This window comes from Pseudophryne corroboree, chromosome 5 (genome assembly GCF_028390025.1).
Source record: "Pseudophryne corroboree isolate aPseCor3 chromosome 5, aPseCor3.hap2, whole genome shotgun sequence".
NCBI classification, from domain to species: domain Eukaryota; kingdom Metazoa; phylum Chordata; class Amphibia; order Anura; family Myobatrachidae; genus Pseudophryne; species Pseudophryne corroboree.
The window spans coordinates 531,361,272-531,388,452 of NC_086448.1; the positions used below are offsets into that span (position 1 = coordinate 531,361,272).

The 27,181-nt window shown below is 46.5% G+C and overlaps 1 protein-coding gene across 1 annotated transcript in view; it reads right to left on the minus strand.

Moving 5' to 3' along the window:
- The window catches only part of ELOVL2 (ELOVL fatty acid elongase 2), a 317,659-nt gene extending 291,877 nt beyond the window's left edge, over nt 1-25,782 (minus strand). The window contains exon 1 of the mRNA XM_063923159.1: nt 25,576-25,782. Within this exon, the coding sequence (XP_063779229.1) occupies nt 25,576-25,578 (3 nt within the window). The 5' untranslated portion in view covers nt 25,579-25,782. The remainder of the gene's footprint in view (nt 1-25,575) is intronic.
- Nucleotides 25,783-27,181: the final 1,399 nt, after the last annotated feature.

The following is a 27,181-nucleotide window of genomic DNA, read 5'->3' on the forward strand; positions in this document are numbered from 1 at the left end:
TTGGCACGGTCACGGACCAGCCAGTGATCGGCCGCAGCGTATTAGGATTGGATTTAGTGATGTGTGGCGTAGCTGCTTCTTTGTATTGTGAAGTGCAGCTTTGTTCCAGTCGTCTGAGCCCCGAAGGGGGGGGGGGGGGGGGGGAGCTAAGCCACTGCTCCTCTCGGTTGAAGCAGGCCCCGTTGTTTAATCAGGTGCGGGCACCTATAGTTCCCAACAGTGGGGAGCGGGGGCCGCGGTATGTTCCCCGGTCTGGAAGCCCCCTTGATCAGCGCAGAGCAGGAGGCGGGAGGAGTATGCACTTAAAGTTCTCAACACAGTGGGGAGCGGGGGCCGCGGTATGGATCCCGGTCTGGAAGCCCCCTTGATCACCGCTGAGTAGGAGGCGGGGGGGGCTTGCGGGCCTGCGCCGTGTTAAAAGACCAGCGGCGACGGGGCGCCCAGCAGGGACGAAGAACCGCTCGTCTCAGCGGTAGAGGGAAGTAGCGGTCGAGGGGAGGAGGGGCAGCAGCTTACCCAGCCGGAGTTTCGTCTCTCTTCGAGCTCCGCGGTTGGAAGCAATATGGCCGCCGCTCCGTCTTCGTCTCGGCAGGTCCCGCCACCCGCTATGTATCCAGCGTCTCAGGGATCAGGTACGGCAAGTGGGGGGATATGGGAGCAGTCTGTCCGGTCGCTCTGCGTTTTCCAGGGGCCCAGAGAGGTCTCACGGAGTCGGCTGTGTGGCTCCGGAACTCCCGTTTGGCCACAGCTTCAAATTTAGGCCCCGGCTCCACACCAAGGGGAAGGCCGCAACCCGCAGGAGGGCTAAAAAGCGCTCCCCGATTCCACGGGTCCCCCTCAGTGGCTGCAGGAGGGTGTAATAGTGTGTCAGTGGCTCTCCTGGGCTCTCAGGGAGGGAGTAGGTATATATAGGGAGTTATATTTAATCAGTTCCCTCAGGAGCAGCACAAGATTGCTTCCTCTCACTCTGCAAGCCAGGCCACGCCCCTGCAATTTAGATTTCAGTTTGAATATACCCCACCCAAATCTAACTCTCTCTGCACATGTTATATCTGCTCCACCTGCAGTGCACATGGGCCCTCATTCCGAGTCGTTCGCTCGTTCTTTTTTTTCGCATCGCAGTGAAAATCAGCTTAGAGCGCATGCGCAATGTTCGCACTGCGACTGCGCTAAGTAATTCTGCTATGAAGAAAGGATTTTTACTCACGGCTTTTTGTTCGCACCGGCGAACGTAGTGTGATTGACAGGAAATGGGTGTTACTGGGCGGAAACACGGCGTTTTATGGGCGTGTGGCTGAAAACGCTACCGTTTCCGGAAAAAACGCAGGAGTGGCCGGAGAAACGGGGGAGTGTCTGGGCGAACGCTGGGAGTGTTTGTGACGTCAAACCAGGAACGACAAGCACTGAACTGATCGCACAGGCAGAGTAAGTCTGGAGCTACTCTAAAACTGCTAAGTTTTTTTTGTTCGCAATATTGCGTAAACTTCGTTCGCACTTTTAAGATGCTAAGATACACTCCCAGTAGGCGTAGACTAAGCGTGTGTAACTCTGCTAAATTCGCCTTGCGACCGATCAACTCGGAATGAGGGCCATGGTTTTGCCCAACTGCTAACAAATTTGCTGCTGCGATCAACTCAGAATTAGGCCCATAATTCTATATTGTTCCAGAGTCAGGAGCCAGCATTCCACCTTTTATAAATTTCCATTTAGAACATATATATTCCTCAAAAGCACTTTATTCTATTTTACATGCATGAATTTTTAATATGATATTGATTGTATAAATAAATATATTTGTATTTTTTCCAAACCACAGTATATTGTTTATTTTATTTTAAACAGCAGGTTTGCCGGTTCCTAACTCTGTTCATGCCCACTCTACTCGGTCGGTGGGTTCTTCCTAGGCGGCTGCCCGGGGTGTCTTGGCTTTACAGCTCTGCCGAGTGGCTACTTGGTCAGGTTCGAACACGTTTGCTAAGTTCTACAAGTTCGATACTTTGGCCTCTGAGGACCTTCAGTTTGGTCAATCTATTCTGCAGGATCCTCAGCACTCTCCCACCCGATTTCGGAGCTTTGGTACATCCCCATGGTACTAATGTGGACCCCAGTATCCTCTAGGACGTAGAGGAAACTGGGCGCCCGCCCAGTGCTTCGTGTTTCCTGCACTGTTACTTATGTTAAGTATTGTTATTGGTTCAGCCGTTGCTATTCCTATTCAAGTTTGGTTAGCATGGCTTTCCTCTTGTTTGGTGTGTGCTGGTACGAATCTCACCACTGTTCTGTTAAATCCTTCTCTCAAAGTATGTCCGTCTCCTCGGGCAGTTTCTAGACTGAGTGTGGTAGGAGGGGCATAGAGGGAGGAGCCAGCCCACACTATTAACTTCTTAAAGTGCCCAAGGCTCCTAGTGGACCCGTTTATACCCCATGGTACTAATGTGGACCCTAGTATCCTCTAGGACAGGGGTTCTCAAACTCGGTCCTCAGGACCCCACACAGTGCATGTTTTGCAGATAACCCAGCAAGTGCACAGGTGTATTAATTCATCACTGACACATTTTAAAAGGTCCACAGGTGGAGCTAATTATTTCACTTGTGATTCTGTGAGGAGACCTGCAAAACATGCACTGTGTGGGGTCCTGAGGACCGAGTTTGAGAACCTGTGCTCTAGGACGTAAGAGAAAAAGTCTGTTTATGGCAGATTTGGTTTTGCCTGCCTGAGGCAGGTGAAACAAAATCCCTGATATGTGCTGGCATCGGGGCTAATTTGATTGCCCCAGGGGAGGTAATTAGCCGCTGTAAGTTACCGCTGCTAATTGGATACCCCCTATGGGGTCTATTTACTAAGTCTTGGATGGAGATAAAGTAGACGGAGATAAAGTACCAGCCAATCAGCTCCTAACTGTCATTTTTCAAACACAGCCTGTGGCATGGCAGTTAGGAGCAAATTGACTGGTACTTTATCTCCAGCGACCCCTAAGTCCTCTGATTGTTCTCATTACAACATCAAGCAATGTGCACAACAATCTATAAGGAGAGAGGTATTGTGCTATACAGTACTTGTGTCATTGATTATAACTTTCATAAAAGTGCTGTTTCTATGTTAATGTTTTGTATTAAGAAGCTTAAGTATCCTTTATCTGGATCATTACCTGGGTGTGAAAATATGTTCCCAAGTCCATGGTACTGCATGGGATGATAAAATGAAGGTAAAATAGCCTGTGCACGCCAGTGTACAGGCGGTAAGTCACATGCTGAAGCAAGACCACAAAGCACTGATTTTTACTGGGTAATCCATCCTAAATTTTTTAAACACTATGTATATGTGTTAACCAGCAAAGACTGTTCTTGTATGTGCTGATTGATCCTGGACTGGCAGGAGAAGCAGAGAGACTACTTACTCAGCAGCTCCAGCGATGTTATAATGTTAAACTGTAGCAATAATATATTTTCTATTGCTGCGGTAAGCGGCTATAGAAAATCTCCATCATGGCCACATAATGATAAACTGTCCCGCATACGTGAAAAGAAGGGGACATTTGTGTAAAATATTCATCCATACTGTTTGTCAGATTATTAGGACCTGATTCAGAGTCACACATAATGCAAATGCAATTCTGGGCCAAATGGCAAATGGCATGCTAATGGTACTATAGGCCCATAGTCTGAGTTTAAACATCTATGTTTTGTGTAGCCTCCCCTCCACACATTCTGTTCATGAAAGCAGCCTACCATCACTATCATTGGCACTTAGGCTGGGTACACACTGTCTGATGTGCACCCGATATATCGTTTGAGCCACCGGCTCATACGATGTATCGGTCACATCGAACAGTGTGTACGGGTGATAATGTATATGATGCACTCTCCCGCGGGTCGTATACAACATCACATATCTTTTGTTCTGCACTTGAGAGCAGAAGTTATGTGACAGCCCTGCATGCTCCGGGATGTGGGTGGATGCGCTCACCGCCGCTACATCGTACAGTGTGTATGCACTTACGATATATCATTTGTGAGGTCCAGTCATCCCAACATCTTACAGTGTGTACCCAGCCTTACGTCTATCCAATGTTAGATGCAGGAGATCTGTAGGAATTTGTCATCCACTTTGCAAACGCACAACTCAGAATAGTGTGTAATAGTGTGTAACTCTGGCTACATGCCAACAGAACGGTTTTCTTCCATGCATACGCCCAATTGACACCCAGTATAAACCATTCAGTGGCTGCAGAGAAATGTCTGAGATGGGCATTACTAAACTGTTTCAAAGTCTTATATATACATATGTAGCCCATAACATGTGTACAGTTAAATAAATAAAAAAAACGATAGATACGGCTACATTCGGACATGTGGTCGATTCAGAATCAGGTCCTTACAGTAGTTATATTTTGGTGGAGGGTGGTTCCCCTTAGTTGCAAGAAAGTCCAGGATAAAAAGATGTTTTTACTTAGCAGAGGCATGCTATTGGTGTATGGTTTCTGATTGTGTGAGGGGGATAAAAAACTAAAGAGACCAACATGTACCAGCAAGTCACCACCAGAGAGTTGCATTTCATACATGTCCAGGACATTTGTAAGCTTCTGCTCTTTTGGCACTACTCATGCACCCCCATTTGTTTCTTCAAACAGCAGTTGGACAGGGGTAATATTGCAGCTTAGTAAGAGGTTTACTCTAAGAGGTTTACTGAGTATACTGCTCTTTTCTGCTTATGGCAGGGATGTCACTTGTTCTGGAATGGGCTGTGTAGTTGAACATTGAGCTATGGATATAGCCACTTACTGGTAAGAAGAAACCTACGAAGCCACTTTCAAACCGGCTAAACAGTGTAGTTGTGCACTACCAGGGGATGCATGCAAGCTCAAAGCAAAAGAATATTCAGTTGATTTTTCAAAGTTTATTAAAGTGTCAACAGTGCTATCTTTAGTATTATATTGAGAAATAGAGAGCAGCATCCTTGTCATTTTGCTCTATGGGCCTGACTCAGAGATGTATGCTAAAGCTGCTATAGCTGCGAATGTGTATGCACTGTACGAAAAAATGCAAATACCGCAGCAGCCTGGACAAGTATGAAAATGCCCACCGGTGGTTTTATGAGTCCCAGCGGCTGCATACAAAGACGCTTGTTGAAGATCAGTCAGTTATTGAATTTCTGAGTAGCGCAGCATAGCCACAGGAAGTGAGATGCCACAGCCGCTGTTACTGCGTACGGGATCACAGACGCAGGCTGAGACACTCCCCAAAACTGGTCATGACATACTGCATTTTTACCATCACTCCCCATTACTGCCCCAAAACAGGCCGAGTGTCAATCTCTTTGTGAAAAAAAATAAGAATTTACTTACCGATAATTCTATTTCTCGTAGTCCGTAGTGGATGCTGGGAACTCCGTAAGGACCATGGGGAATAGCGGCTCCGCAGGAGACAGGGCACATCTAAAGAAAGCTTTAGGATCACCTGGTGTGCACTGGCTCCTCCCCCTATGACCCTCCTCCAAGCCTCAGTTAGGATACTGTGCCCGGACGAGCGTACACAATAAGGAAGGATTTTGAATCCCGGGTAAGACTCATACCAGCCACACCAATCACACTGTACAACTTGTGATCTGAACCCAGTTAACAGCATGATAATGGAGAAGCCTCTATAAAAGATGGCTCACTACAACAATAACCCGAATTTTTTGGTAACAATAATTATGTACCAGTATTGCAGACAATCCGCACTTGGGATGGGCGCCCAGCATCCACTACGGACTACGAGAAATAGAATTATCGGTAAGTAAATTCTTATTTTCTCTGACGTCCTAGTGGATGCTGGGAACTCCGTAAGGACCATGGGGATTATACCAAAGCTCCCAAACGGGCGGGAGAGTGCGGATGACTCTGCAGCACCGAATGAGAGAACTCCAGGTCCTCCTCAGCAAGGGTATCAAATTTGTAGAATTTTACAAACGTATTTGCTCCTGACCAAGTAACTGCTCGGCAAAGTTGTAAAGCCGAGACCCCTCGGGCAGCTGCCCAAGATGAGCCCACCTTCCTTGTGGAGTGGGTATTTTAAGATTTTTGGCTGTGGCAGGCCTGCCACAGAATGTGCAAGCTGAATTGTACTACAAATCCAACGAGCAATCGTCTGCTTAGAAGCAGGAGCACCCAGTTTGTTGGGTGCATACAGGATAAACAGCGAGTCAGATTTTCTGACTCCAGCCGTCCTGGAAACATATATTTACAGGGCCCTGACCACGTCAAGCAACTTGGAATCCTCCAAGTCCTTAGTAGCCGCAGGTACCACAATAGGTTGCTTCATGTGAAATGCAGAAACCACCTTAGGTAGAAATTGAGGACAAGTCCTCAATTCTGCCCTGTCAGAATGAAATATTAAATAAGGGCTTTTATATGATAAAGCCGCCAATTCTGACACACGCCTGGCTGAAGCCAGGGCTAACAGCATCGTCACCTTCCATGTGAGATATTTTAAGTCCACAGTGGTGAGTGGTTCAAACCAATGTGACTTTAGGAAACTCAACACAACATTGAGATCCCAAGGTGCCACTGGAGGCACAAAAGGAGGCTGTATATGCAGTACCCCTTTTACAAATGTCTGAACTTCAGGCACTGAAGCCAGTTCCTTTTGGAAGAAAATCGACAGGGCCGAAAATTGAACCTTAATGGACCCTAATTTTAGGCCCATAGATAGTCCTGTTTGCAGGAAATGGAGGAAACGACCCAGTTGAAATTCCTCTGTAGGGGCCTTCTTGGCCTCCCACCACGCAACATATTTTCGCCAAATGCGGTGATAATGTTTTGCGGTTACGTCCTTCCTTGCCTTGACCAGGGTAGGGATGACTTCATCTGGAATGCCTTTTTCCTTCAGGATCCGGCGTTCAACCACCAAGCCGTCAAACGCAGCCGCGGTAAGTCTTGGAACAAACAAGGCCCCTGCTGGAGCAGGTCCTTTCTTAGAGGTAGAGGCCACGGTTCGTCCGTGAGCATCTCTTGAAGTTCCGGATACCAAGTTCTTCTTGGCCAATCCGGAGCCACGAGTATCGTTCTTACTCCCCTTTGCCGTATAATTCTCAGTACTTTTGGTATGAGAGGCAGAGGAGGGAACACATACACTGACTGGAACACCCACGGTGTTACCAGAGCGTCCACAGCTATTGCCTGAGGGTCTCTTGACCTGGCGCAATACCTGTCCAGTTTTTTGTTGAGGCGGGACGCCATCATATCCACCTTTGGTTTTTCCCAACGGTTCACAATCATGTGGAAGACTTCTGGATGAAGTCCCCACTCTCCCGGGTGTAGATCGTGTCTGCTGAGGAAGTCTGCTTCCCAGTTGTCCACTCCCGGAATGAACACTGCTGACAGTGCTATCACATGATCTTCCGCCCAGCGAAGAATCCTTGCAGCTTCTGCCATTGCCCCCCTGCTTCCCGTGCCGCCCTGTCTGTTTACGTGGGCGACTGACGTGATGTTGTCCGATTGGATCAATACCGCCTGACCCTGAAGTAGGGGTTTCGCTTGACTTAGGGCATTGTAAATGGCCCTTAGTTCCAGAATGTTTATATGAAGAGATGTCTCCAGGCTTGACCATAAGCCCTGGAAATTCCTTCCCTGTGTGACTGCTCCCCAGCCTCGCAGGCTGGCATCCGTGGCCACCAGGACCCAGTCCCGAATGCCGAATCTGCGGCCCTCTAGAAGATGAGCACTCTGCAACCACCACAGGAGGGATACCCTTGTCCCCGGTGACAGGGTTATCCGCTGAAGCATCTGAAGATGCGACCCGGACCATTTGTCCAGTAGGTTCCACTGGAAAGTCTTGCGTGGAATCTGCCGAATGGGATTGCTTCGTAGGAAGCCACCATTTTTACCCAGAACCCTTGTGCATTGATGCACTGAGACTTGGTTCGGTTTTAGGAGGTTCCTGACTAGCTCGGATAACTCCCTGGCTTTCTCCTCCGGGAGAAACACCTTCTTTCTGGACTGTGTCCAGGATCATCCCTAGGAACAGAAGACAAGTGTCGGAACCAGCTGCGATTTTGGAATATTGAGAATCCAATCGTGCTGCCGCAACACTACCTGAGATAGTGCTACACCGACTTCCAAGTGTTCCCTGGATCTTACCCTTATCAGGGAATCGTCCAAGTAAGGGATAACTAAAATTTCCTTCCTTCGAAGGGATATCATTTCGGCCATTACCTTGGTAAAGACCCGGGGTGCCGTGGACCATCCCTATGGCAGCGTCCGAACTGATAGTGACAGTTCTGTACCATAACCTGAAATACCCTTGGTGAGAAGGGTAAATTTTGACATGAAGGTAAGCATCCTTGATGTCCCGAGACATCATGTAGTCCCCTTCTTCCAGGTTTGCAATCACTGCTCTGAGTGACTCAATTTTGAATTTGAACCTCTGTATGCAAGTGTTCAAAGATTTTAGATTTTAGATTTTAAAATCGGTCTCACCGAGCCGTCTGGCTTCGGTACCACAATAGTGTGGAATAATACCCCGTTCCCTGTTGCAGGAGGGGTATCTTGATTATCACCTGCTGGGAATACAGCTTGTGAATGGTTTCCAAAACTGCCTCCCTGTCAGCGGGAGACGTCGGTAAAACAGACCTTTGGAAACGGCGAGGGGGATACGTCTCGAATTCCAATTTGTACCCCTGAAATATTACCTGAAGGATCCAGGGGTCTACTTGCGAGTGAGCCCACTGCGCACTGAAATTCATTGAGAACGGGACCCCACCGTGCCTGAACTTGTAAAGCCCTAGCGTCATACTGAGGGCTTGGCAGAGGCGGAAAAGAGTTTCTGTTCCTTGGAACTGGCTGATCTCTGCAGCCATTTTCCTCTCCCTCTGTCACGAGCAGAAAAGAGGAACCCTTTTGTCCGCTTGCCAACCAGGACTGCGCCTGATAATACGGCGTCTTATTTTGAGAGGCGACCTGGGGTACATCCCCTTTTTTGTTAAGGCAATACTTCCAAATGCCGTTTGGAATCCGCATCACCTGACCACTTTACTGGTATAATTTGACAACGCACTTATACTTGATGCCAGTCGGCAAATATTCCGCTGTGCATCATGCATATATAGAAATGCATCTTTTAATTGCTCTATAGGCAATAATATACTGTCCTTATCTAGGATATCAAATTTCCAGTCAGGGAATCCGACCACGCCAACCCAGCACTGCACATCCAGGCTGAGGCGATTGCTGGTCGCAGTATAACACCAGTATGTGTGTAAATACATTTTAGGATACCCTCCTGCTTTCTATCAGCAGGATCCCTAAGGGCGGCCATCTCCAGAGAGGGTAGAGCCCTTGTTCTTACAAGCGTGTGAGCGCCTTATCCCCCCTAGGGGGTGTTTCCCAACGCACCCTAACCTCTGGCGGGAAAAGGTATACTGCCAATAACTTTTTAGAAATTATCAATAGTTATCGGGGGGAAACCCACGCATCATCACACACCTCATTTTATTTTTCAGATTCAGGAAAACTACAGGAAGTTTTTCCTCACCAAACATAATACCCCTTTTTTTGGTGGTATTTATATTATCAGAAGAGTGTAAACTTTTTCCATTGCCTCAATCATGCAATGTGTGGCCCTATTGGAAATCACTGTTGTCTCTTCACCGTCGACACAGGAGTCAGTATCCGTGTCGGCGTCTGTATCTGAGGTAACGGGCGCTTTAGAGCCCCTGTATGAGACGTCTGGACATGCACAAGCTGAGTAGCCGGCTGTCTCATGTCAACCACTGTCTTTTATACAAAGCTGACACTGTCACGCAATTTCAACAGTACATCCACTCAGGTGTCGACCCCCCAGGGGGTGACAACACTATTACAGACACTCTACTCCGTCTCCTCATCATTTTTCTCCTCATACATGTCGACACAAACGTACCGACACACAGCACACACACAGGGAATGCTCTGATAGAGGACAGGACCCCACTAGCCCTTTGGGGAGACAGAGGGAGAGTTTGCCAGCACACACCAGAGCGCTATATATATACAGGGATAACCTTATATAAGTGTTTTTCCCTTTATAGCTGCTGTATTGTTTATACTGCGCCTAATTTGTGCCCCCCTCTCTTTTTTAACCCCTTTCTGTAGTGTAGTGACTGCAGGGGAGAGCCAGGGAGCTTCCCTCCAACTGAGCTGTGAGGGGAAATGGCGCCAGTGTGCTGAGGAGATAGGCTCCGCCCCTTTCTCGGCGTCCTTATCATCCGTTTTCTTGTATGTTTTGGCAGGAGTTAAATGCATCCATATAGCCCAGGAGTTATATGTGATGCATTTATTTTAGCCATAAAAGGTTTTCTATCGATTTATTGCGTCTCAGGGCGCTGCCCCCCCAGCGCCCTGCACCCTCAGTGACCGGAGTGTGAAGTGTGCTGAGAGCAATGGCGCACAGCTGCGGTGCTGTGCGCCTACCTTTATCTGAAGACAGGAAAGTCTTCTGCCGCCGATTTTTCCGGACCTCTTCGCTCTTCTGGCTCTGTAAGGGGGCCGGCGGCGCGGCTCCGGTGACCCATCCAGGCTGAACCTGTGATCGTCCCTCTGGAGCTAATGTCCAGTAGCCTAAGAAGCCCAATCCACTCTGCACGCAGGTGAGTTCGCTTCTTCTCCCCTTAGTCCCTCGATGCAGTGAGCCTGTTGCCAGCAGGTCTCACTGAAAATAATAAACCTAAACTAAAACTTTCACAAAGAGCTCAGGAGAGACCCTAGTGTGCACCCTTCTCGTCGGGCACAGAAAATCTGAGGCTTGGAGGAGGGTCATAGGGGGAGGAGCCAGTGCACACCAGGTGATCCTAAAGCTTTCTTTAGATGTGCCCTGTCTCCTGCGGAGCCGCTATTCCCCATGGTCCTTACGGAGTTCCCAGCATCCACTAGGACGTCAGAGAAAATCGTTTCTGTGAACGCCATCACAAAACCATTGCAGCACAGGTGCAGTGCAACTTTGATGCATGCGCAGCTGGCCAATAATAACTCAACTGCATAAACATTGGGTTTGCATACAACTCTGAATCAGGCTCTATGTTGCATGAAATATGTTTATTATTATTATTATTATTATTATTATTGTTATTACTGCTTGAACATGTGCACAAATAGTAAACATTATACTAAAAGTAAAAAATGTGGAGGCCTATTTTACAACAAATACCTAAAGAGCACATATACAGTAACATAACAATGAATCATTAGCTTTCATCTGTCTAGTGCCGCAAATGTCTGATTCGTAGCGAAGGGTTATTGCATTTGTGTACATCTGCATTTTTGTTAGTAAATAATGTATATATCAAAAACCATTGCTCCAAAGACCTGTACAATGCAGAGAGCAGGTGTGTGGCAGGTATCAGATTATAGGCCCTCATTCCGAGTTGATCGGTCGCAAGGCGAATTTAGCAGAGTTACACACGCTAAGCCGCCGCCTACTGGGAGTGAATCTTAGCTTCTTAAAATTGCGACCGATGTATGCGCAATATTGCGATTACTAACTACTTAGCAGTTTCAGAGTAGCTCCAGACTTACTCTGCCTGTGCGATCATTTCAGTGCTTGTCGTTCCTGGTTGACGTCACAAACACACCCAGCGTTCGGCCAGGCACTCCCACCGTTTCCCCGGCCACTCCTGCGTTTTTTCCGGAAACGGTAGCGTTTTCAGCCACACGCCCCTGAAACGCCGTGTTTCCGCCCAGTAACACCCATTTCCTGTCAATCACATTACGATCGCCGGAGCGAAGAAAAAGCCGTGAGTAAAAATACTTTCATCATAGTAAAGTTACTTGGCGCAGTCGCAGTGCGAACATTGCGCATGCGTACTAAGCGGATTTTCACTGCGATGCGATGAAAAATACAGAGCGAACAACTCGGAATGAGGGCCATAGCTAGTAGACAGGTAAAACCCCTTCACACTACCATGTACAGCAGGGCCGGATTAAGCCTTGGGGGGGGCCTGGGGCACTTAACACAGGGGGGCCCTGGTGGAGGGGGAGGGTGTGTATTAGATTGTGCATACTTCCTGACATGACCCATTCGGGGAGGGAGAACTTTTTCTCCTCCTGGACGTCCCTTTTAATATATGATTGGTATCACATATGTTGACCAATTTCATTGATAAAAAATGTATTTCAACAAAAATGATTACAATCATAAATGAACAGGGAAGTCCAGGTAGAGAGCATTTTGTCCCTCCTGGAATGTGTCGTGTAGGGAGGTATGGATTGTAAATATTAAATATAAACCAATGGTGTATATCAGATTTAAACTAATAGTTTAGGTACTGTTTATATCTCCACCTAATAGAGAGACAACTATTTTATAATGTTTTCCTGTAGTGGAGCAAAGACAAGTTAAACAACCTTAAAATACACATAGAAAAAAAAAATCTGTAATTTATCTTGCAAAAATGCAATAGCAGCAGCCTCTGTACTACTAACACATTGGGACAGGACTCAGGAGGATGCTTTGTGTGTGTGTCTTTCGAGACATAAACGCTCTCATTAGATAACAGGTTATACAGGACCCTGACACCTAGCAGGAGGAGGAGAAGCTGGAATCCCTGGGTCATTTACAGCTTTCTCCCCTCGGCTATCTCTCCTCTGGTCAGGAAGCTCTGTTGGCATCTCATGAAACCTGGGCCCTCATTCCGAGTTGATCGGTCGCAAGGCGAATTTAGCAGAGTTACACACGCTAAGCCTACGCCTACTGGGAGTGTATCTTAGCATCTTAAAATTGCGAACGAAGTATTCGCAATATTGCGATCACAAACTACTTAGCAGTTTTAGAGTAGCTCCACACTTACTCTGCCTGTGCGATCAGTTCAGTGCTTGTCGTTCCAGGTTTGACGTCACAAACACACCCAGCGTTCGCTCAGACACTCCCCCGTTTCTCCGGCCACTCCTGCGTTTTTTCCGGAAACTGTAGCGTTTTTATCCACACGCCCCTAAAACGCCGTGTTTCCGCCCAGTAACACCCATTTCCTGTCAATCACACTACGATCGCCGGAGCGATGAAAAAGCCGTGAGTAAAAATACTATCTTCATTGTTAAATTACTTGGCGCAGTCGCAGTGCGAATATTGCGCATGCGTACTAAGCGGATTTTCATTGCGATGCGATGAAAAATACAGAGCGAACGACTCGGAATGAGGGCCCTGATACTCCTGTATCTCTGCCTGCAATGCATACTGTCCTCACATCCTGGTAGCCTGGTTCTGCTGCTGCACAAGAGGGAGAGCTAGTGATGTCAGTGTGCTCTGGCTGGGGAGCCCTTAAAAGAGGGGGGCCCGGGGTACAGTATGCCCTGCATCCCCCCCTTAATCTGGCTATGGTGTACAGGACAGCCTCTTTTATCCATTGAGTGATAAAATGTACATGTGCAGAGAGAGTTAGATTTGGGTGTGGTGAGTTCAATCTGCAATCTAAATTGCAGTGTAAAAATAAAGCAGCCAGTATTTACCCTGCACAGAAACAAAATAACCCACCCAAATCTAACTCTCTCTGCAAATGTTATATCTGCCCCCCCTGCAGTGCAAATGGTTTTGCCCAACTGCTAAAAAATTTCCTGCTGCAATCAACTTGGAATTACCCCCATAGTACAAGTACTGAACACTATTTAACAGTTTAAATAAACAATAAAGTGTCTCACAATGACATACCTGCAATCTTACTGGGTGGAAGTTGTGTTGGGGAGCAATATCGCTAAGTTACAGAACTTCCACAAAGCAGTGTCAGAGGTTACATACACTAATGTCTTCTTTCCTTTTTGTTACAATTCCTTGTGAATGATTGTTTACATACATGACAGAAGCTAGACAAAGTATTGCCTAGGTTACAGAGTCACAGCAGTTGTAAATCCAGGGGACTAATATTTTACAGAACTGACTGTCATAGGTCACGTCATCTGGAACACAACTATTTTACTTTTTGATCAAACTATGGGTTTACTGAACATTGTGTATGTTCACCCTACAGCTAAGCATTATAGATGAAAAAAATTATCCACTTTGTGTACATTTATTATTTTAAAATGAATGAAATAAACACCCAAAAGACAACTCTGCAAATACTGTAGCACACAGAATCTGGAAGTATCTGTTGATGTATGTAACAGGTCCCTTGATATTCAGAATGATTCCCTCTGTTCCTTTCACAATTATACCCCTTTCACACCAGCAGCTTTGAACACGGGTTATTGGCACATGAGCACGCATAACCCGTGTTCCTGTGCGGTGTGAAAAATACCAGAGGCAATATGGAATGTGTGCAAAAACTCCCTCCCCCTTCCGTGTGTACCCAATATGGAACAATTATCCAAAACCACTCCCGCTGGATGTGGGCATAAAAAGCCCACACTAAAGATGGCGGAAACAGACTCCCTGACGAAGGCCAATACCGGCCGATACGCGTTGGAGCACACACACTACTGCCTTGTTACATTACTTTTCCGATCATCCAACTAACAGAGCGTGAAACTTAAGACGGAGGACAGAGAGAACAAGAGGACGACGAGAGGTAGACGGGACCCGGAGGCACCCGAGACTGGTCACGTGACCCAACCCGGAAGTGCAGGAGATCGCCGGGCCGCGGCCGAGACGGAGAAGACCGCTGGCAGAGGGACGAGGAGACGGAGCAGGAGCGACAAGGTAAGGGACCCTGTAGGAGAGGAGAAGGCGCGGCGGACAGCACCAACTGTGCTAGAAGCAGCCCCTACCTCCCTCTCCAAGACTCATGACTGTTCCCCTTCTGTCCAGGGCACCGTGTTGCGCTCATAGAGCGACAGCAGGGTGGACCAGGGCGTAGAGGGGCACAGCCTGTCCAGGAGTCCTAATTACCATAGCACTCACCACACCCCGACCCTCATCGCCAGCGGCAATCCAGGGGTACCCCAAATATTTTTCTCAGTGTGTTTTTCTTTTTTCTTTCCCCTTTTCCGGATCCAAAGACACTTTATTATTATTATATATATTTTTTATTAGTTCACTTGAAGCTCTGGACTTTTGTTTTTGCACACATTCCATTATTCACTCAGAGGTGGGACGCCACCATTCTGGAGTGACCAGCAATTTTAGAAACAACTTCTACCTTGTCTACGAAGTATTCCATTGCTGCTTCTGACAGCAGAATAACATTCTCATACCCAATCCCCCCGATTCCTCCCCCCTTTTTTCCCCCCCCTTTTTTCACCACACCTATATTATTATATTTTATTTTTTTATTTTTCTTCTATAATAAATACAGTTTTTTTCATTCCAATACTGTCTATTGTATCATTTTTTTCTTCATTTTTTCTTCTTTTTCCTTTTCTCCTTATTAGCACTACGTTTATTTATTAGGTCAAGTTTATCAAACTGTTTATTGTTTAAGGAATCAAATCAGTGTATGACTTTTTGCACATACCTCACACATCAGGCGCACCTGTGAAAACCCATTACCAATATTACCCACGTGAAGTATTCTTGGAGGTGCTTCATCCATAGGTTGCAGCCCAAACAAAATATCCAGACACACGAGCGCCATTCACCCTCCGCCTATATACCAGAGGCAATATACCTGGTTGAGCGTCCCGGTATTTCCACCCTGCTAGCGAGCAGGGTTGAACCCGTGTTCAACCCGGCTCGCTGTGCGTTGTGAACGGGAGCCGGGACAGTGCGACCGGTTTCCCGTTCACAGTCTGTGGATGGGTGGCGCTTGGAGATCATGTGATCTCCCAGCACCGCCCACGCCGCGTCACCGCCGACGTCACCAACCTGGCATATTGCCGGGTTGCAGTCTGTGGTGTGAAAGGGGGTATTGAGGCAGGACGCAAACTGGGAGCTCCTGTCACAGTCTCCCAGGTGCGACCCGCCTCAGACTGTATGAAAGTGGTATGAGTAACAACAATAAAGCACCAAACATGTGGGTATATCATTACAACTTATTTCTAGCCCCAAGCAGAGAGCTGATCTGAACAGTTAAGGAACTAAACTAACAGCTCTGTCTCAGGTCACAAATACGTGTCTGTGTTTGGATGCATTGGGGGTCATTCCGAGTTGTTCGCTCGTTATTTTTTTCTCGCAACGGAGCGATTAGTCGCTAATGCGCATGCGCAATGTCCGCAATGCGACTGCGCCAAGTAAATTTGCAATGCAGTTAGGTATTTTACTCACGGCATTACGAGGTTTTTTCTTCGTTCTGGTGATCGTAATGTGATTGACAGGAAGTGGGTGTTTCTGGGCGGAAACTGGCCGTTTTATGGGAGTGTGTGAAAAAATGCTGCCGTTTCTGGGAAAAACGCGGGAGTGGCTGGAGAAACGGAGGAGTGTCTGGGCGAACGCTGGGTGTGTTTGTGACGTCAAACCAGGAACGACAAGCACTCAACTGATCGCACTGGCAGAGTAAGTCTCGAGCTACTCAGAAACTGCACAGAGAAGTCTTTTCGCAATATTGCGAATCTTTCGTTCGCAATTTTACTATGCTAAGATTCACTCCCAGTAGGCGGCGGCTTAGCGCGTGCAAAGCTGCTAAAAGCAGCTTGCGAGCGAACAACTCGGAATGACCCCCATTATCCTTCCTGCCATTCAGCATCCCTGAGAAGGCACAAACCTGAGTATAGGTGCAACCTTTTTTGTGGGAATGCACAGTACACATTTTCCAGATTTTATGCTAAGCAAACAGGTGTATTCAATAACACAGCATGAGTCCTAATGTGACATGGATAATTTACAGTCGATTTTACTGCAGATGATACAAGTATTCACACTGTGCATAAATCCCAAAAGTTTGCACTAGAAAGTCTTTATATAGTTTTTTACATATTGCTGACCTGTCTCCTTGCTCCTAGAGAAAGCATAGGCTAAGTACATACAATAAAGCAGTGACGTGCAGTGAGGTGAGTCAGAGCCTTTCCTGTCATACTAACGTATATGCCAGAGGTTTGACTATATAAAGTATATGAAAAATACAAAGAATATATTAGAAATATCCTCTTTGTATTAGTCTAATCATTTTTATAGTCAAAACTCTGGAGTAAACAGTCTATGGGAGGTGAAGCAGTGCCTATCTTTTCCACACATCTCTGATCAAAACACATCAAATTTCCAGCAGTATGTACTGCTGCATCTGTGTGTAATGTCCACATGTACCCTTTGGCTCATATATTGTGGGTTAATCTGGCTCTGGTAGTAGCCAGTGCATCCTGAGCCATATACCTCACGCACGTCCCCGCAATAAAGGTGTATTCACACAACATTATATGACGGCCTGCTGTCTACTCACAGTACATCTTTTACAGTTGGACTATAGTAGGAAACAAAATCTCATCGCACTGGAAAACAACCAATGTTTGTATTTCATTTGTAGTTTGAGCTTGTATTTAATGACATATTGAAAATAGGAAATGTGACTTTTGCATTTATGATCAACTCAAGACACTATCCTCTCTTGTGTATATAAAACTGCATTACCTTATTAAATTGTGTACCAACAGGGTATTGTGAAATGAATGTAAATAATACTAGTTAGTTCAAAAATGTCTCAGATAAGCCCTCCACAATGCAGCTGAAGTAGTATATAAGAGTATATATCCCAAATACTCAGAAAATAGTGTGAAAGATCGAAATACACAAACCAGAGCGCAAGAGGATTACCACATTAATCTGTGTAGGTGAAATATATTACACGGGAAATAAATTATGTCCAACAAAGTATCTTATGTTGTTAGACTGGAGCAGCTTGTTATTAATTAACCAAGGCAGTTGCAGATGAATCCTGGTAGTCCTAGAAGACACCAAGGAAAAGCTATATCTCAGTTCCGGATCATGAGAGTAGCCAACCAGCGCCCAAAAGTTCAGGCAAGTGACAGTCCAAATGATTCAGAGCCAAGCTTAACGCGTTTCAGACACAAATGTGCTGGACATTTGTGTCTGAAACATGTTAAGTGTGGCTATGAATTTGGACTCTAACTTGGCTGAACTTTTGGGCGCTGGTTGGCTACTCTCATGAGACGGAACTGAAATTTAGCTTTTCCTTGGTGACATCTAGGACTACCAGGATTACAGTACCTCCTGCTGATTTGCCACTGTCTGATTCCTTCATGCTGTGTTATTTCGAACACTTATTGTTACTGATCTATTCATTTTGGCTTTGAACCTGAGCCTGAGAAGTTTTACTTCATCTGCAACTGCCTTGGTTAATCAATATCAAGCTGCTCCAGTCTAACGATATAAGATACTTTGTTGATGATAATTTATTTTCCTGTGTGATATATTTCACTTACACTGGTAAATGTAGCAATCATCTTGCGCTCTGGTTTGTGTACTTCACTTTTTAATACTAACACTGTCAAAGTACATCTCTACTCTATCACGGGTTAGGTATACACCAGTGGCGGAACTAGCGAGCGGTGGGCCCATGTGCGACAAAATGGCTTGGGGCCCCTCCCCCCCATCCCATCCCATCCCGCCCCTGGAGAGGATCTGGTGAGGGGGACCTGCTCAGGGAAGTGGATACCTAGCAACAGTGCCGTAACTAGACATTTTAGCACTGTGTGCAAGAAACGGCATCGGAGCCCCGCCCCTGCATGCAAAACAGGGGCAGTGCGCCGTAGGCGTGCGCAAAAATACATAGTGGCGTGGCTTCGTGGGGAAGGGGTGTGGCCACAAAATAATACCAATTCATAAAACGGTGCACAGTAGTCTCCATTATTCAAATTACGCCGCACAGTAGCACCACTACACCAGGTAGAGACCCTTTTACACCTTACGGCGGACAGATTCCTCTTTTTACACATTACAGCAGACAGCGTCCCCTTTTTACACATTACGGCAGACAGCGTCCCCTTTTTGCACATTACTGCAGACAGCGTCCCCCTTTTTTACACATAATGGCAGACAGCGTGCCCTTTTTACACATAGCGGCAGACAGCGTGCCCTTTTTACACATAACGGCAGGCAGATTCACCCTTTTTACACATTACGGCAGACAGCGTGCCCTTGTTACACATTACGGCAGACAGCATCCCCCTTTTTACACATTACGGCAGGCAGATTCCCCCTTTTTACACATTACGGCAGGCAGATTCCCCCTTTTTACACATTGCGGCAAGCAGATTCCCCCTTTTTACACATTGCGGCAAGCAGATTCCCCCTTTTTACACATTACGGCAAGCAGATTCCCCCTTTTTACACATTACAGCAGACAGTGTCCCCTTTTTACACATTACGGCAGACAGCGTCCCCCTATTTACACATTACGGCAGACAGCGTCCCCCTTTTTTACACATAATGGCAGACAGCGTGCCCTTTTTACACATAACGGCAGACAGCGTGCACTTTTTACACATAACGGCAGACAGCGTGCACTTTTTACACATAACGGCAGACAGCGTCCCCTTTTTACACATAACGGCAGACAGCGTGCCCTGGTTACACATAGTGGCAGACAGCGTACACTTTTTACAAATAACGGCAGACAGCGTGCCCTTGTTAAACATAGCGGCAGACAGCGTGCCCTTGTTAAACATAGCGGCAGACAGCGTACCCTTTTTACACATAACGGCAGACAGTGTGCCCTTGTTACACATAGCGGCAGACAGCGTACACTTTTTTCACATAACGGCAGACAGCGTGCCCTTGTTAAACATAGCGGCAGACAGCGTACACTTTTTACACGTAACGGCAGACAGCGTGCCCTTTTTACACATAATGGCAGACAGCGTCCCCTTGTTACACATTACGGCAGACAGCGTGCCCTTGTTACACATTACGGCAGAAAGCATCCCCCTTTTTACACATTACGGCAGGCAGATTCCCCCTTTTTACACATTGCGGCAAGCAGATTACCCCTTTTTACACATTGCGGCAGACAGTCCCCCTTTTTTGAAGAAAGAAAGAGAGAGAGAAAGAGAGAGAGAGAGAGAGAGAGAGAGAGAGAAAGAAAGAAAGAGAAAGAAAGAAAGAAAGAAAGAAAGAAAGAAAGAAAGAAAGAAAGAAAGAAAGAAAGAAAGAAAGAAAGAAAGAAAGAAAAGAATTATACTTACCCTCTCCGCTGGCTCAGGCTCCTCGGTGCAGCGTCAGACGATTCCCGGGCAGGAGAGCAGGAGGAGGGAGGTGGAGGAGGGAGCCGCAGCAGCGCTGTGTTATTGGTGGAGGCGCTGCTGCTGCTGCCCCTCTGCTTCACTATAGGCTGTTCTCGGAAGACAGCCTATAGTGAAGCAGAGGGGCAGCAGCGCCTCCACCAGTAACAAAGCGCTGCTGCAGCTCCCTCCTCCACCTCCCTCCTCCTCCTTCTCCCCCGTACCGCTGCTCCTCTCCTCTCTGGGCGGCTGTGCGCTGCGGGCAGCGGTTGCCCGCAGCGCACAGCGGCATGTAATGAGTCCGTTTGACTCATTACATGCTTTGGGCCCCTGGACAGAGGCGGGCCCCAGTGCAACGCACTGGTTGCACTGGCGGTAGTTCCGCCTCTGGTATACACACTTGTACACCTAATGTACATATAGTGGAAAAGCTACTGTTTTTAAGCTGGACACACCATTGATGTGTCCATCTTACCACATAAATGCAAATACATTTTTTTGCACACGATCACAGTACAAATGTGTTTGTCTCCATATTAGCCCCACTACTGACTATTGTGTGTAGTTGAAATAGAAGACGGGATATTAAAATGTATATAAATTCTGCTAAAAACACAAAAAAGGTGTCTTAGCCTTGGTATAAGTACGAAATCCTAAGGGAAGCTTAAGAGGGTCATGTACAGATGTGTCCTCTTACTGTACATCTTTGCTCCGTGCGCTGTAAGTCGTGTTACGCATTATGCGTGACTGCCCTGTGACTAGGTAGCGCCAAGTGTATTTTTTCACGTATTGTCCGCAACGTAACACAACAGGACGCACGACGCATGGGTAGCTTTTGCTGATTAAAATGATATGCAGCATGTCTATATTCTGTGTGTGTGACTGCGACTGTATTTGCATACAAAATGCTATGCTACAGTGTTTTCCTGGAAAACACTGTAACGTGGCATTTCGGCTGCAGACAGAGCCGCAATTATTATTATTATCCTTTATTTATATGGCGCCACAAGGGTTCCGCAGCGCCCAATTACAGAGTACATATGCACATAATCAAAACAGGAAAACAGTGACTTACAGTTAAAGACAATACAGGACAAGTACAGGGTAACTAAGCATAACTACACCAGTAAACGACATAGAGATAAGTTCCAAGGTGGCCAAAAAACTGCGGGATTTGGGCAGTTGAGGATTATTAAAGTAAGAAAAGGATAAGCACATGAGGGAAGAGGGCCCTACTCGTGACAGCTTACATTCTAAGGGGAGGGGTAGACAGACAGGGGTGACACAGATGGGGTACATAGAGAGCGTGGAACAGAGGGTTAAGATGAGATTTGGCTGGGTTTGGAAAAGAAGTGGGTCTTAAGAGCCCGTTTGAAGTTTTGTAGAGAGGTGGAGAGTCTGAGGGGGAGAGTTAAAGAATTCCAGAGAAAGGAAGCAGCACATGAAAAATCTTGGAGATAGGAGTGGGAGGAAGTAATCAGAAGACAGGAGAGTTGGTGTGCATTAGCAGAGCGAAAAGGACGGGTGGGAGAGTAAAGGGAGATAAGGTCAGAGATGTAAATGGGAGAGGAGTGGGTGAGTGCTTTGTAAGTGAGTGTGACAAGTTTGAATTGGATTCTGAAAGGGAAGGGAAGCCAGTGAAGGTCTTGTAGGAGAGGGGAGGTGGACGTAGTGCGTTTGGTGAGGAAGATGAGCCGGGCAGCAGCATTTAGGATAGATTGGAGTGGAGAGAGGTAATTGTCAGGGAGGCAGTTAGGAGGAGATTACAGTAGTCCAGTATGGACATAATCAGTGAGTGAATAATGATCTTAGTGGCATCTTGGGTGAGAAAAGGTCTGATCCTGGAAATGTTTTTGAGATGAAAATGACAGGTTTGTGAGAGGTGCTGAATGTGTGGTTTGAAGGAGAGGGAGGAGTCAAGGATTACGCCAAGACAGCGTACTTGGGGGCTAGAGGAGATAGTCGTGCCATCAATGGATAATGAGACTATGGGAGGTGAGGTTGTGCGGGAGGGTGGGAAGATGATCAGCCCAGTCTTAGACATGTTGAGTTTAAGAAAGCGCTGGGACATCCAGGAAGAGATAGCAGAAAGGCAGTTGGAGGTACGAGTGAGGAGAGCCGTGGAGAGATCAGGGGAGGAGAGGTAGATTTGAGTGTCATCAGCATATAGGTGGTATTGGAAGTTAAAAGAATTAATGAGTTCACCTAAAGAGGAAGTATAGAGAGAGAAAAGGAGAGGACTAAGAACAGAGCCTTGGGGGACACCAACGGTTAGTGGAAGTGGGGGGGAGGTAGCATCATGAGAGGAGACAGAGAAGGCAGAGGGGAAAGTGCCTGATGAGAGGGAGAGATTGAGAAGGTGGGCAAGATGGGAACAGGCAGAAGAAGAGAGCGGTAGCGGAGGAGGTGGGAGGGGATAGGGTCAAGTGGGGAGGTTGTGGCGGGGGAGGAACGGATGAGGGCTATGACTTCCTCCCCAGATACATGGGAGAAAGATGTCAAAGTTGGTAAGAGGGAAGGGGGGGTGGCAAGGGATGGGTGGTGGCTGGTTGCTGGTCTGGTGGGATGTGATGTCCTGAAGTATGGAGTCAATCTTGGATGTGAAATAAGTGGCAAAGTCATGAGCAGACAATGAGGAAGGGAGAGGAGGTGGTGGTGGGCAGAGGAGGGAGTTAACAGTGGCAAAGAGGTGCCGGGGGTTGGAAGACTGGGTAGAGATGAGGATTTTGAAGTATGATTGTTTAGCGAGGGAAAGGCAGCACTGAAGGATGAGAGCATGAATTTGAAATGGAGGAAGTCTGCTTTAGAGCGTGATTTCCTCCACTGTCACTCGGCAGTACGTGAGCATTTTTGTAGATATCTGGTGCATTTGGTGTGCCAGGGTTGAGGTGTTGATCTGCGAGGGTAAATAGTGGTTGGTGGAGCAACAGAGTCAAGGGCAGAAGTAAGAGATGCAGAAAAATAGAAATATATACAGAAAATATAGGCATGCTGCATATCATTTTAATCAACAGGATCTGGTTGTGCATCCTATTACATTTGTGACTAAGACTCATGTTTGCAGGAAAAATATGCAAAAAAAAAAAAAAAAAAGACGCTCTGTGCTACCAAATCCCATCACAGAATGGCGCGACTTCAATGGCTGTTTAGCATGACTACAGCAAGGATGTAAGAGGACACATCTGCAGCATACTGTTTCTTACTAATATTACACATGTTCTTAACTCTTAAAACAAAATATGTTTAAAGTCTAACATATATCAAAGACCTATTATTATCTTTTATTTATATTGCGCTACAAGGGATCCGCAGCGCCCATTACAGAGTACATAAACAAATGAGCATAACAAGAAAAAAAAACTTACCGTTTGAGACAATATAGGACAAGTGCAAGGTCTATACAGAAAACCAGAGGTTAGGTGCCATCAAAGGGAGTATTGAGATTATTAAGTTATTATAAGAGTAGGTAGGGCACATGAGGGAGAAGTCCCTGCTCTTGCATACACAATCTAAAAGGTGAAGGGCTAACAGACCAGGGTAACACAGAAGGGGTAGTCCATGAACAATAGGGTGAGGAGGACAGTTGGCTGGGTCTGGCACTGGCAGGGGTGTAACTATACTGTACACCTGTGGCCTATAGCAAAATTCTGGATGGGCCCCCATGTATCATACAAGTGTAAAAAAGGCACTGACAATGGAAAAAGGCATCATATCAGCTGCCAGCACCCCTTGTTACACAATGGTAAACTACTAGTACATTATTCAAATTCTGACTACACTGGAATTAGGTTGCATTTGTGCCTGAAGTAAGGAAATTAGACCATAACATACACCCCAATTTTTCCTGTTGCGGAACCATTACTAGTGAGTGTGCACAAGAAGGGGACATGGTCACGTTATGGTCAAGCTTCACAGGGGTGTGACTAGAGCTGATGTGCTGAACCAACATCTGTCAAGTTCTCTTCCCCTAATTCCTGTCAGATGCGCAGGGCATATGTTCCCCACTGGCACTACGCAGAGAAGGAATGGGTCATGCCTTCCAGCATTCAGCCTGATTGAACTGGAACAGTTGTGAGGTATGCATAAATTCATGTAGGGCAGGAACTAATGTACACATTAGTTATAGTACCACACTGTGGAATAAGTTGCTTCTATACAACTACAATGACATTAGTGATAGAAATGATGTGTTTTTTTATAGTGAATATCAGGAAACATTCCTCTAGTTTGTGAATCTCATATGGCATGGAACACGCTTCAGCTAGCTTTCAGAACCAAGGTCTTTTCTAATGACAGCTGTTTATCAAGGCAGACGGATAGTGATAAAACAGAACTTTACTTCACAGACTAAGTAAGTACTCCAAGAAATCTAGTATCCGGTAGTGATGAGCCACTAGTATCCGGCTCCATTACTGAGATGACAGAGGTGTATTATCTGTATGGCAGGCACTGTGTTCTTGGCAGTGTTTTTAGGTCATCCCATTGGATTCTCCACATCCCCCACTTCACAGAATGAAATAAGGCATTCCCCTCCCCTCTCCTCAGACCACTATACTCTCCTCCCCTCTACAGTCCCTTCATCCACACGGTGTGCTGGCTACACTCCAACATGACTGAGATTAGAACAGTTAGTTTTAGCCTGTTCTCATGACCCAGTAACGGATCGCATTGTTTGCACTTGATGAGAGAATAAATGCTACTGATGCAGTGATTTACTTTCCTGCAATTCCACCTCAACATCCTAAAATGTATGCTGTGTGTGGGACTGAGAGCTTTCAGAGTCCAGACAATGACAGGGAGCACAATGCTTTCATCACATTACAGCCAGATTCACAAAGGACAATTCACAGCTTCTATCTATCTATCTATCTATCTATCTAGAGTACATTAATACAGATACGCTGATTATAGGAGTCATTTAACAACAAGACATATGCAGCAGTTCAGCCAACTACTAATTTTCGTATGCACTGTGAATACACTGAATTTGCAAACATCATCTGCTAATATGTAGCATGAGCTGGTATTAACACTGGTACAGCTGCTGTGCAATATGGTAAAGCAGAAGTCTATTGGACCGACCGATCACAAACAAGCATGTCACTTCCACACAGTCTGGCTAATCTGTATCACAATGTGTCTGCTGGGGAAGGAGGGGTAGAGGAATGTCTTCCAGGACCCCGGAGAGCACAGAGGCTAGTTCAGCAGGTGCACAGCGTTAGGCACTAGAGATGGGGCATTTGCAGAACGCTAAGCTTTATTTAAAGTCAATGTTACTTTGAATGATATTTACATGCAAATGAAAAAGCGACAGAACGCTCCACACTGCATGATGTTGCTACAACAGAAACAGTAATGCCGGCTAACACTACTATGCATCTGTCATCATCATCACCCCCGGGTCACCAGCCTCAAATCACAGCACATAATACCTGCCCAGCACGAGCCCGCACACAATGATGCTACAAAAGTGCAGAGACTACAGAATGAATGAGGCTAGCGGCTTTCATGTGGGTGCACTTACCATGCTGGGAGGCAATGAGGAGGAGAGCCGCACAGGCAGCAGCAGCAATTACAACTGATTGGGTGAGCGCTGTCCAGGGTATCCGAAGCGGCGCTGCTGCTGCACAGCGCTCTGGGCTTGAGCCTGATGTCGCCGCTTGTCCTGTAGGATGAGGAGGAGGACGGCCGGCAGCAGCGTCAGATGTCAGGCTGCTACTGCTGGCTCAGGCTGTAGCTTTGTGACGTCCTCAGAGGGGTGTGGCCCTGCTGGTTTTAGTTGTAGTGTAGTGTGTAACCTGTTGCGGTTCAGTAGGGGGCGCTACTGTGACTATAGATGATCTGTAAAGCTGCAGCAAACTCTGCCGTAACCTCGCCTCGTAGCGTACTCTCATAGTGGAACCATTCACTACCACTAAGGGAAAATGAATACTGTGCGCTGGCAGCCTTACCAACTGTACCTCTCAATTACAAACCCGTCATTATCATTTTTACTATGTGGTGGTATAAAAAGAAATGTAATTTTAGGGCATCTGAGGGAACTTTTTATTCTATTTTTGGTGTGGTGTGTGGTGTCTGGGCGTTCTTGTGGCCGTATTCTCACATATTTTTTATTTGTAGCCCTTCATAGATTTAATTACTAATGTGATGTAGTCTGACCCAAATAGGTCAGGACAGATCTTGGAGGACACAAAAATATACACTGCTCAAAAAAAATAAAGGGAACACTTAAACAACACAATGTAACTCCAAGTCAATCACACTTCTGTGAAATCAAACTGTCCACTTAGGAAGCAACACTGATTGACAATCAATTTCACATGCTGTTGTGCAAATGGAATAGACAGCAGGTGGGAATTAATAGGATTTTAATACCTACCGGTAAATCCTTTTCTCCTAGTCCGTAGAGGATGCTGGGGACTCCAAAAGGACCATGGGGTATAGACAGATCCGCAGGAGACACGGGCACACTAAAAAGACTTTGACTGGGTGTTAACTGGCTCCTACCACTATGCCCCTCCCCCAGACCTCAGTTATAGGAACTGTGCCCAGGAGAGACGGACATTTCGAGGAAAGGATTTTTGTTAAACTAAGGGCGAGAAACATACCAGCCCACACCACAAACATACCGTACAACCGGAGTATCAGAAAACCAGATAACAGTATGAACCAACAACAGCAACAAGCTGAATATAACCGATACACAAACCTTGTGTAACCAAAAATAACCGGTATCAATACAACTGCAAGGAACAGTTCGCACTGGGATGGGCGTCCAGCATCCTCTACGGACTAGGAGAAAAGGATTTACTGGTAGGTATTAAAATCCTATTTTCTCTTACATCCTAGAGGATGCTGGCGACTCCAAAAGGACCATGGGGTCTATACCAAAGCTCCAGACCGGGCGGGAGAGTGCGGACGACTCTCCAGCACCGATTGAGCAAACATGAGGTCCACATCAGCCAGGGTATCAAACTTGTAGAACTTAGCAAAAGTATTTGAACCCGACCACGTAGCTGCTCTGCAAAGTTGAAGTGCCGAGACCCCTCGGGCAGCCGCCCAAGATGAGCCCACCTTCCTGGTAGAATGGGCCAGTACCGACTTCGGCAACTGCAGCCCAGCCGAAGAAT